Here is a 12,661-nt window from a genome sequence, read left to right as displayed (position 1 = left end):
TCGGCCACCTGCAAAAAATGTTAACTCAGACCCTCTTTCATACCTTACTCAAGTCAATTCAAAATTAACTAAAGACCTCAACATCAGATATTCGTCCATTAATTATATCAAGGAAAACATAGAACCCTTTACGAAATTGAATCCAGCAGCATCTTCAATGACTCAATGCCAACCCAAAAGAAGCAAAAACAAAGAAAGGACTGGGTTCACATCAAAGTAAGAAGTTTCTATATTGCAAAGGAAATGATGACTAGAATAAAATACACCCCCACAGAATGACAGAAAATATTTTCCCACCACTCATCTGGAGCGATAGTACAGCAGGTAGAGCGTTTGCCTTGCACACAGCCAACCTGGGTTCAATTCCTCCATCCCTCTTGGAGAGCCCGGCAAGCTACCGAGAGTCTCCCGCCAGCTCACATGGCAGAGCCTGGCATATTCGATATGCCCAAAACAATAACAACAAGTCTCACAATGGAGACGTTACTGGTGCTCGCTCGAGAAAAATCGATGAACAACTGGAGGACAGTGCTACAGTGCTACCACTCATCTGACTAGTGGTTAATAACAAGATATGTAATGAAACTGTAAAATTTAGCAACAAATAAATAAGTAATTCCATTTTTTAAAAAATGGGAGAAAAGATAAAGAGATACTTCCTTAAAGAGGACACACAGATGACCACAGGTATATGAAAAAAATGCTTTTCATCACTTATGATTAGGAAAATGTAATTCAAAACAATGCCATATCACCTTACAGCACGAAATTGCACGCATGAAAAAAGAACAAAACAGCCAGTGTTGGCATGGATGTTGGGGAAAAGGAAAATCACCTACTATTGGCGGGAATTTTGATTGATTCACCATCTTTGGAAATCAATATAACACTTCTAAAGAGCGATAGCACAGCGGGTAGGGCGTTTGCCTTACAAGCGGCCAACATGGCCGACCCGAGTTCGATTCCTCCACCCCTCTCGGAGAGCCCGGCAAGCTACCGAGAGTATTCGATATGCCAGACACAGTAACAACAAAGTCTCCAATGGAGACGTTACTGGGCCCGCTCGAGCAAATCGACGATCAACGGGAGGGCCTTTACCTTTACCTTTTATCTTCCATATGATCCAGCAATTCCACTTCTTGGCATCTACCCCAAAGGCTCAAAATAACTATTTCAAAAAGGCATTTATGCCCCCAATATTCATCATAATATTATTTATAAAAGCCAAGATCTAAAAAGAACCCAAGTGCCCAATAATAGATGACTGGCAAAAGAAATTGTCACACAGACACACACACACATACACACACACACTGGAATACTCTTCAGCTATAAGAAAAGATGAAATCATGCAACTTGTTGTTACATGGGTGGAACTAGATGGTATCATGCTGAGTGAAATCAGTCAGGAGGAGAGGGACAGATATTGAATGATACCTGTCATATGTAGGGTATAAAGAAATATAGTTAAGAGCAACTAATGGCCAACATAACAAAACTGGTCTACAGAACTGGGTTTACCTGGTGGGGTTGGAGGTTGGGGTGGCTGCAAGGGGTCCTTGAGACATTGGTGAGGGGAGTGGGCTCTATGATGGTGGATGGGATTTAGGAAGACAAATGTGTGATGCCATCATTAACATTATTGTAAATCATGTTAAACATAGGGTTAAAAGAAGAAATGGTGCTGAAGCACTAAACATTCATGAACAAAATAATGAAATTTAATTTGTACCTCACTCTATGTAAATGAACTCAGCAGCCAGAGAGAGTACAGGAATTAAGATGCTTGCCTTGCTTGCAGTCAACCCCGGTTCAATCCCTGGCACCACATATGGTTCACGAAGAACTGCCAGGAGTGATTCTTGAGCATAGAGTTAACTCAAGCACCACCACAAAAGAACAATGTGGATTATATAAACCTTCTAGAAGAGAATGAAAGAAAATCCTTGGAACCTTGGGATAGGCGAAATGTCTCAGCTGTAACTCCATAAGCACATGCCCATAAAAATTGATGAGCTGTACTTCATCAAAATTAGCCACTTGGACTCTGACTCTGCTAAGAGAATGCCAAGATAGAAAAAAGTTTTCACATCTTAAATATAGAGGTACATTATATTCAGTATTCTATAAATTGAGTGAAACACACAGCCCAAAAAGTATTGGCAAATTTTGAACTGAAACTCCAACCATTAATATAACGTTATTTCAAAGAAAATTTCAAAAAAATATGGCACTGTAGCACTGTTCTCCCATTGTTCATTGATTTGCTCGAGTGGGCACCAGTAATGTCTCCATTGTGAGACTTGTTGTCACTGTTTTTGGCATATCGAATGCGCCATAGGGAGCTTGCCCGGCTCTGCTGTGCTGGCAGGAGACTCTCGGTAGCTTGCCAGGCTCTCCGAGAAGGGCGGAGGAATTGAACCCAGGTCGGCCATGTGCAAGAAAAATGCCCTACTCACTGTGCTATCACTCCAGCCCTCAAAAAATAGAAAAAGAAAAATAAAGATATATAATAAATACATTTTTAAAAGATGCAGAATGGGACCAGAGAGACAGTATAGCAATCAAGAAACTTGCTGTGAATCCAGTTTGATCCCTGGCCCCCTAAACACTCCATATGGTCCCTTGGGGAGTGTCAGGTATGACCCCCTAAACACAGAGTTAGAAGTAAGCCCTAAACGCTCACAAACTATAGTCCTAATCCCTCCCCAAAAATGATGTAGAATGCCATCAGTGAATGAACAAAAATGTGAATTAAAATTACAATGTTCATCTGCTAGAATGATTGCCCATGTAGAAAATCAGTAAAAATATATAGATAGCCTAGTAAAATAAGTGAATTTAGTATTATCATTGAATATAAATATACAAAAATCATTTATATTTTTATATCCTACTAGCAATTGGTTACTAAGAATTATTATCCCGCCCGCACAGCAGAGCCTAGCAAGCTCCCCGTGGCATATTCGATATGCCAAAAACAGTAACAAGTCTCACAGTGGAGAGGTTACTGGTGCCCGCTTGAGCAAATCGATGAACAATGGGAGGACAGTGATACTTCTACTACTACCAGTTATAATAGCATCATAAAATAAGTATTTATGAATTCTTTTGAAAGAGTTGGTAGATCAGTAGGGCTATCTACCTTTTCATTTTGGAGGCTCAAAGCAGAGTCAGCTTGACTTTAAGGACTCCATTTGCTTAGTTTCTGAATAGTATTTATGAATACTTTAAAAATATAGTTAAAAAATCTACAAATTGATTAAGCAACACTGAAGGAAAAGAATAACAAAATTAATGAATCTATATTCTACTCATGGGATGAGACACTCAATATCATGAAATCTCAAGCAAAATCCCCTTGGGGAATCATTGTGTATGTGTGTATATTTGTAGTGTAGTATAAATTGAGAAACTTTTTTCAAATGTATTGGAAATGCAAAGATAAAACCATTTTGAAGAAGAATTTATACTGCTTATTATCTAGCTATGGTAAATAAAAGAAGCAAAGAGAAAAGTTAAGGAAAAGAAGAGGCAGTCCTGTAACAGACCACTTAAATAGTAAATAGTAAATAGTCACTGGGTTTATAGAAAAGTTCCATTTGTATTCCTATGCTGAAAGAATGACCTTATCAATAAATGCTGCATGAATGAGATGTCTTCATGAGAAATGATACCAATGCATAAAAGTTAAAATTTATCTTTATTTATTTATTTATTTATTTATTTGCTTTTTGGGTCACAGCCGGCAATGCACAGGGGTTACTCCTGACTCATGCACTCAGGAATTAGTCCTGGCGGTGCTCAGGGGACCATATAGGATGCTGGGAATTGAACCTGGGTCGGCTGTGTGCAAAGCAAACACCCTACCTGCTGTACTACCACTCCAGCCTCACAAAAATTAAATTTTTGAGTAAATGATATACAAAATCTGCCTCATTGCTTGCAACTGCTTCCAAATCTATAATGATCTCAAGATTATTAAGTACAATTTTTAAAAGTGTAGTAGCAATGGACTGAGAATCATAAAGACATTCTTAAAGAAAAATTTAAAAATGTAGAAGACACGGAATTACATGATCTAAGAATAATGCATGGAAACAGTTTGGCGTAAAATTAAACATTCTTGGTTTTATCCCACAAATTATCTACTTGACACATATCTTAGAATAAGTTTTTACAGTTCCATCAGCAGGCCTTAAATTAATGCTCGTAACAGCATTATTTGCAGCAGCAGAAAGAAAGCTGGGTGCATTTTCCCATGTTAATTTTCTGGTTTTGCTAATGTTCTTACAAGCCATGTAAGATGCTATCACTGTGAATCCAAAATCATTCCAAATTAAAAGCAATTTTAAGTAGATACATTTCACTGAAGATGATTTGAAATTTGGAGCATATAGCAGGATACTAAATAGCAGTGAAGATGAAAGCATTACTGCTAAAGGCAATAACAGATGAATTTTAGGAACACAGTGTTAAGAAAAATGCAAGTCATTGGAGAAAATAACAGTTGATGCCTTATGTAAAGTTCAAAAGGTGCAAACAAAATAAATATTGAAGGAAATATCTCAATGTGGTGAAACTCAAAGCAATGTCGGGGTTCTGCTCTGCACTGGGAGGCTGGTGGGCAGAGGCTCAGGGGGCTCATATCTTCAAATATGTTATTGCATTTGGTTTCTCCAGCGAGCTCACTGGGCATGCCTGAGAAAGGGTTTCTTATACATCACAGAGCATTTAACAAAGCTTCAGAAGGAAGTATTCCATCCTTTTAAGAAAATAGCCCCCGAAGATGCTCTGAGGAAGAAATTTATTTTATCAGGGTTGCCAAATAGAGGGTCTCAGTGACCACACTTTTTGCAACCTGGAGAAAGCTTGCCTGGACTAGGGTAGAACAGGATCTCCTAAATCAGGGGAGAGAAGCAATGGCAAGATGGGAAGGAGAGAAGGAGAGAGGAGCAACCTGACTTCTATAACATCACCGCACTTTCCGCAGGTCTCAAAGCCAGTGGCATTCGGCTTCCGCGTTTGCAACTGAAAGGGTCCTGGCCACAGACAGTCCTGCTGTGGAAAGTTGATCTAGAAGTCCAGAGTGGCCCTGAGGTATCCGTGTATCCCCCACTCCCTTGAAGGACCCTGTAGGACCAGACAATCGAAGAGGGTCTGGGTCTTAGCAGTACCTCATCTGAAAGGTGGTCCACGTTCTATCCCCAATTGAGAAGGCCACACCGGCGCCAGGAAGAGGGGCAGCTTGCAGGCGTGGTTCCTGGGCGGCTGCCCTGATCACCTGCCTCCTGGCTGGCAATCCCCTGTCCTGCCCATGGCCCCAAAGTAGGGACCCCACTCTCACATTTATACCCCCACGCTGGGCCATGGTCTCCCGGAAGAGTCCTACAGCAGAAGTGAGATGGAGAGTGACACTTAGCCCGAGGTGAGGTCTGGCTGATTTATAATCTCTGTGCTCGAAGTCAAAGGTGATTCAGACAAGACTGTTGTAAATTTAATGGGAGACATCCATTCAAACATTCAACAAGCACTCACTCAGCTCTGGGTGATGGTTTTGGAAAGCAGGAGTAAAATTCAGCAGGTGGGAGGGATACTGGGACCCGTGGTGGTGGAAAATGGGCACTGGTGGAAGGATGGGTATTTGGTCATTGTATAATTGAAATCCAAGCACAAAAATTTGTAAGTCTACAACTGTACCTCATGGTGTTTCACTAATAAAAATTTAAAAAAAGAGTTCTCCAAACCTCCAAACGTGAAAGTCACATTCTCTCTCTCTCTCTCTCTCTCTCTCTCTCTCTCTCTCTCTCTCTCTCTCTCTCTCTCTCTCTCTCCCTCTCTCCTCTCTCCTCTCACAAGTAGCTCTCAAAGTTTGGGTAATAACCCCAAATACATGTTTCATGAACAGCTGCAAAAAGAAATGGCAAGGTGACATGACCCAGCTATGTACTTGCACACTAGTGTTGACTGCAGCCCTGTTGATGATCGCTTTGATCTGGAAACAACCAAAGGCGGTGAGTGGGTAAAGAACTTGCCTCTAGATCCACAATGGACTGCACTCTGCTCAGAGCAAAGAGGAAAGCTGGCCCTTTGCGACAACCACAGGGATGGAACTGGTCGGGGGCGCTACATGAACTAAGTCAGAAGCAAACATCAGATGACCTCACTCATATGCCGGAGACAGAGAAGCAAAGAAAGGGAAGCGACAGAAAGGAAGTAAATTCTTGGACTCAGACTGCAGAATTGAGGTTAATAGAGGGGAGGGAGGACAGAGGGCCCAGTGACCAGTGGTTGTGCAATGACAACCAATACTTGGACAGGCCCAAACGACACCCTGCAGGCACACACGGTTTCAGGTGTATGGGCGTGCAGGGTCTCGGCTGGAGAAGGAACAAGGACGGCTTTGTAAAACGCTGATTCTCGGAATGCTGAGGGTCAGCCTGGGGGCACCCCACACTCGTGCTTCAGGTGATGCAGGGGCTATCCGAGGACCACGCTGACCTCCAGGGTCTCGGGGTCTCTTCCCCTCCCCCCGCCCCGGGACAGCGGGTCGGGAAGATGCTGATCCAGGGGAACGGCGGGTTTGAGGCTCCAGGTGGGCCCCTCCGCACTGACCCTCAGACACGCGCGGCGGAGGGCCCTGGCCCCCCATCCCGGCGCGCCGACGCCTCTCGGGCGCCCACTCCCACGCCCGTCCACCCCCAGTCTCCACTGCGTCCCCGTCCATCCCTCGGACGCCGCCGGTGCCGGGGGTCGCGGCCGGCGGGGGAAGGAGCCCGCCGAAGACCCCCGTCCATTCTTCGGGCTGCGGCGGGGGGAGGGCGCGAGGCGGGGGGCGGCCGCGGGGGTCCCCGCCAGCCGGGGCCCCGCATGACATCAGAGGCCGGGGAGCGCGCAGGCGCCGCGCAGACGGGCGCGGGCGGGGGCTGCGGCGCGGCCGGGAGAGGCTCCTCCGCCCCGCGCCGTCCCCGCGCCCGCAGCAGCGCCGCCCGCTCCCCGCCGGACGCAGCCGCAGGCCGGCCCGAGCCCCTTCCCCGCGCCGCGGCTCCCGCACGGCCGCCCCCGCCGCCCGCGCCCCGCGCCCCGCCGCCCGCACCATGTCCGCAGGGGGAGATTTCGGGAACCCGCTGCGGAAATTCAAGTTGGTGTTCCTGGGGGAGCAGAGCGGTGAGTATCCCCCGCCCCTGGTTCCTCCGGCCCCCCACGTCCACCCGCACCCCGGGCCGCGCGCGGGGCCCAGGCGGGTGGGAGCAGGTGCGGCGCGGCGGGGCGCGGGCTCGCTCGCACTGCGGCAGCGGCTGCGGCCCGCGGGCAGGTGGGGCGGGAGGAGCCGGCGGGCGCGTCTGCACGCCCCACCCTGCGCCCGGGCGCGCGGGGTCTCCCGCGGCCCCTGGCCCCGCCGCGGGCGCGGTCCCCGCACGTCCGTGGCGGGGGTCCGGGGTGGGGGGGGGGGTCGGGCGGCTGCGCAGGGAGACGGACAGGCGGACGGACAGACTCCCTTCTGCCCTGCGGAGAGCGGGTGCAGGCAGGACCTGCCTTTCTTGGCGTCCGTCAACCGTGCCCCGAAGGTTCTAGAGCCGCCGCTGCCCTTCAGGGGCGCGCGGTGGCCGCTTTGGGGAGCACGGGGATCGGGGCGATGCGGGCCAGGGCTTTCCAGGTGGAGCAGGTCGGGGGGCTGGCGCTGGCGAGGCCGGGCGGCCAGGGCCTGGGCAGAGCAGGTGACACGCCCTGCCCGCTGCTTCCCAGCACCCTCCCCAGCCTCGGCCTCGCGCCGCCTCCCGCCCCCACCTCCTCGCTCGCAGCCCTTCTTGGGGGGGAGGGGAGGTCAGTGTGGCGGCTGGCCAGGGCCGGGGGAGGGGCGAGAACGGCTTCTCGGCTGCCCTGCAGACTCTGGGTCAAGGCGGCGCCAGCACCCAGGGGTCCCGGGGGTAGCCAGATGGGGTCGCGGCGTCTGGAACCCCCTGACACTTGTAGCAGGGAGCGTCCCCGCTGAGACCTCGCCCCTGGGCGGTCGGGAGACGCGCCTGGCCGCCACAGGCGGCTCCGCTAGGCTAGAGAGTCCCCGGGAGCAGGACCCCAGCTGGGCAGGTCATTTGGTGCCCAGCGGTTCTCGGGCCAAGACGCCCGAGCCTGGGAGGAGACTGGGGCAGGAGCACCGCAGGAGCGAGCGCCGAGGGGTGGTCACTGAGCCCAGGGTGGCTCAGAGAAGGGTCAGAGGGGGCGCAGGGGAGAGGGTTCGAGCAGGCTGAGCGCTCCTGGGCAATTGCATCACTAGGATGCCTCCCTCTACCGCTCCCCTCATCTTTGTGGGTCGCTGTTTCAGAGCCCACGTTTCCCTGTGCTCTGGTCTGGGGGGGCTTCACATCCCTGCTTCTCGGAGATGCTCTTCCCACTGGCGCAGCAGAACTCCTGGCCGCAGGTTCCAGACCTGCTGCCTCAGTGTGTGTGTGTGTGTGTGTGTGGGAGGGGGGGGGGTGTTAAGACAGCTTTGGGCCTCTATCACTCCCAAGTGCCTCTCACGGGGCTGACCCTGACTTTGACAAACCCGGGTTTGCTCCTGTCGGTCTGAACAGCTCACAGGGCACGGGGTTTGATGAGAGTATCTCACTAGATCTGAGTAAGGCCTGAAGGACTGGGGTCCTCTACCAAGCCCTGCACCCCCAGCCTGGTCCCTAAAATCTCAGACACGAGAGCCACAGGTCTAGACAGAGGACCCCTGCCTCCCTGTTGAGGCAGGATGGTCAGTTAGCCCTGGGCCAGCAGGGGGCTGGCCCAGATCCTCCTTTGGAGTTAAAACAGTCTGGTCTGGAGCGGAAGTGTCCTGTTCCCCGTCACAAGCCTGTCCTTGGTGAATAAGGTGACCTTGAGTCGGGAGGCCAGATGTGGGGGATGAGGGCTGGGTGTGGCCTGGGGGGTTTGCTGGGCTCAGGCAGGTTGTGGACTGTGCCCTGGAGCCATGGTAGGCACTGGTCACTCTTCTGGCTCTCACAGTCTGGTGGGAGCCGCGGACCCTGGAAGGCTTCTCGGTGTGTTGAGAGTAGGTTGTTTTCAGAGCTTTCATGGCCCTGAGCTGAACTGGTGGGGAACCGCGACTCACCGCCTCCTGCAGCTTGTATACCGGAGGAGTCTGGGGACCTGCCCTGGGCCCTCGCCGCCCGCCCTGTGTGACCTGCAGGACCTCACCCTCTGCATCGGGGCCAGGGGCCAGCGGAGCCTTGAGAGCAGCATGGACTGTCTCTCTGAGCTGGGCCTCCTGGAGAGAAGGTGGGGGCAGGGCAGGTGTGGCCAACACGGAGCTCTCATCCTGGCCAGTGGGAAGGACAGCTACATGCAGTGCCAAGGCACAATGAAGGGCCGTCAGGGCATTCTGAGGGAACCTCGGCGTCTCTAGGTATGTCTGGGTGGGGGTCAGTGTCTGGCCTCCGGCCACTTTGGATCTTCCTTACCTGAGACTCCTCCAGTGAAGGAGTGTCGAGGGACACATGATGGCCCCAGACTTGGCCTTGACCAGTGTCACACTCTACTGCAGCTCCCTGCCTGTCCCAGGTGACTCTCTCAGTGGCCCACAAACAGCTGTCCATGCGTGGGTCACTGTGTCCCTCCCCTGCCCTCCCCTTCCTCCCTCCATCTTCTGTTCATTTCATCTAACCTGGCAGGCGTACTCACCTACAGCACTCTGTGTGGGGGACACAGACTATGGCTCCAACCCCGGGGAGGGGGGTGTCCCTGAGAACATAGTGAGGGCCAAACAGTGATGCACACAGTGAGGTCACCCCCTTCAGGGGCTGGTGTCACATGCAGGGAGGGGCTGGGGGAGAGTCCGGCACAAGGGTGGTTTGATGTCTGTTGCTCTGGGGTGCACTTTCTCCTCCCTCCCCTTGTTAAGAAGCGGTCAGTTGTGCCCCCTCTGTTGCTGGAGGCCTCACCCTCCTGCCCACTCTGGCCCCGCCTGCCCCATCCCTAGGGAGCCCTCAGAGCCGGTGCCGCGTCCTTCCTCAGTTGGCCAGAGAGAGGCGCCTTGGCCCTGTGGAAAGAGACGCATGTCTAGAATGGTTGGACTCATTTGTCGGATATAAAAAATAAAAAACAACCATAGTATGAGACCCAAGGACAGTAGGAACAAGGGCCAGGAGGAATGGTCATGGTTGGCTGCTTGCCACAAGTGTTGGTGAGGAGAGACAGCTAGGATAGAGGAGGGACCACCAAGACAATGATAATTGGAAACGATCTCTCTGGACAAGAATTCAGTGCTGAAAGGAGGTAAAAGGGACAAACATAACAACATTTTGGTACCTGTATTACAAACGATAATGCCAAAAGGAGAGAGGAGAGAGAGAGAGAGAGAGAGAGAGAGAGAGAGAGAGAGAGCAAGTGCCTGCCATCATAGAGATAGGCTGGGAATGGGGGGTGGGGCAAGGGAAACTGGGGTCATTGGTGGTGGGAAATATTCGCTGGTGGGAGGATGGGTGTTGGAACATTGTATGACTGAAAACCATTAACAACTTTGTAACTGTTTATCTCAAGGTGATTCAATAATTTAAAGAAAGAGGTGCATGTCCTGTGGAGGAACAGGGCCAGGGGTGTGTGTGTGTGTGTGCGCGCGCGCGCGCGCGCGTGCACATGCATGCTCATGAATTAGCTTGTACTTGATATGAGAGACCAGAGGTACCTGATGGGGGGAAGGAGACATGAGGAAGAACTTAGAGAAAGGCAACCCTTAGAATCCGAACAGACCCCCCTCTCTCACAGCCCCCAGTGAGTGTGAATCCATTAGAATATAACAAAGTAACCTCTCTGTCCCCTTGTTACATACGCTGTCTGTCACATCATCCTGGGAGCGTTCATCCTCATGGGCATTGGTCTGATTCTGTTCACTGATGGAGCTTAGGCCTGAGCACCCCCTCTGTGTCCCCTCCAGGCTGAGTTCCCCGCCCTACCGAGCCATTGGGCAGGGCTCTGGTCTCCAGGTTCAGAGGAAGCAGCGGGCAGAGCTGTTGAGGAGGTGGGCAGGTGGAGTGGCACAGAACCGGAGAACGCTGGGCATGATCTCAGCTGCCCGTGGGCATCCTGCTCCTTCTCTCACCATTCCGAGAGGAGATGGGACCTCTGGGCTCAGTCCTCACCTTCCCTGAGCGGGGCAGCTTCAGTTAGACCCCAGAGAGGGGCTGCCCGGAGCATGGGGCCCAGGTTGACCTGGATTGGTACCCAGGGTTCATCATGGGGGCCGGTCCACATCGTGGGAAAGGATCGGGAGAAGCTGGTCTCCCAAGAAGATGACATGGTATCTTGGGCTGGAAATTCTCAATGTCCCAGACTTTATTTCACCTAACCTTGGCCTTAAACTAAGGGGGGCCAGAGAGAAAGTACGGCAGGACTGCGCTCTCCTCGCATGCAACAGATCCAGGTTTGGTCTCTGGCGCCTTGCATGGTGCCTTGAGCCTGCCAGGAGTGATCCCTGAATGCAGATCTCCTGATATCCATAAGCCCTGAGCACCAAAATCCAAAGCCCCAAAATAAATGAAAATAAAATGACAAAAATAAAATGACAAAAATAAAATGACAAAATAGGGCAGTAAAAACTACTGTTTCCCCAAGACCCTATTTGGTTTATTTATTTATTGGTATTGGAGCCATTCCTGGCAATTCCCAGGCTTTAGCCCTGGCTCTGTGATGCCAGGGGTTGAACCCGGGTCTGCCGTGTGCGAGGCCAGTGTCCCACCTGCTGTACTATCTCCACAGCCCCTGACTTTGTCATTTTAGACAAGTGATTTGATTTTAGTGGAATCACTTTTTTTTTTTATCCTGGTTCCTTGGTGACAAGGCCTGGGTAACCCAGCATGCCAGATTACACCTTCCCAGGAGGAGGAGATACGGCCAGGGACAGGCCAGAGGGCAGTGGGACACACCCCTGAGGAGAGGAGAGAGCCTGGAGGGAACTGGGTTTCCCCAGTCAGTTTTTTTTTTTTATTAGTGAAACACCATGAGGTACAGTTGTAGACTTACACATTTTTGTGCTTGGGTTTCAGTTATACAGTGATCAAGTACCCATCCCTCCACCAGCGCCCGTCCTCCACCACCCCGGGTCCCAGCATCCCTCCCATCCCCAGTCAATTTTAACAATCCTGAGGGCATTGTTCTATATTTGTGACACTGCTGTAGCAGAGTGAGGGACCCCTCACCTTTATCCCATCCCCACCTTAGCGTTCCCAGACCATGGTTCAGTTCACCTTGTCTCTACTGCAGACCGCCTCTTCCCTTATCTTCTGGTTTGGTCTTTTTCTTCCTGGTTCACTTCACTTACCACTACTTCCTTCGGTTCCTGCTCAGGTTGCAGCACAGCTAAGATTTCCTCTTCACTCACAGCTGTGTGGAATTCCGTGTGTCTATATACACACTTTTTTGTTCATTTGTCTTGGGCCATGTTTGGTGGTGCTCAGGGCTTACTCCTGGCTCTGTTCTCAGGGATCACTATTGGCAGGGATCAGGGGACCATTTGGAGTTCCAGGGATTGATCCTAGGTCATTGTGTGCAAGGCAAGTGCTCTACTCATTGTACTATCTCTCAGGCCCCTATACACACACCTTCTTTATCCACTTCTGTGGTTTGGGTTGTTTCCAACTCTTGGCTCCTGAGAATAGGGCTGCATTGAGCACAGGGCACG

At 51.0% G+C, this 12,661-nt stretch overlaps 1 protein-coding gene across 1 annotated transcript in view; it reads left to right on the top strand.

Annotated features, from left to right (window-relative positions):
• Positions 1–6,990: 6,990 nt before the first annotated feature.
• RAB6B (RAB6B, member RAS oncogene family) overlaps positions 6,991–12,661 on the top strand; it is a 42,468-nt gene continuing 36,797 nt past the window's right edge. The window contains exon 1 of the mRNA XM_056121569.1: positions 6,991–7,167. Within this exon, the coding sequence (XP_055977544.1) occupies positions 7,098–7,167 (70 nt within the window). The 5' untranslated portion in view covers positions 6,991–7,097. The remainder of the gene's footprint in view (positions 7,168–12,661) is intronic.

The sequence above is a fragment of the Sorex fumeus genome, unplaced genomic scaffold (genome assembly GCF_029834395.1).
Source record: "Sorex fumeus unplaced genomic scaffold, SorFum_2.1 ptg000044l, whole genome shotgun sequence".
NCBI lineage: Eukaryota > Metazoa > Chordata > Mammalia > Eulipotyphla > Soricidae > Sorex > Sorex fumeus.
The sequence above is the reverse complement of the archived record's forward strand: the minus strand, read 5'-3'. Positions and strand labels throughout refer to the sequence as shown.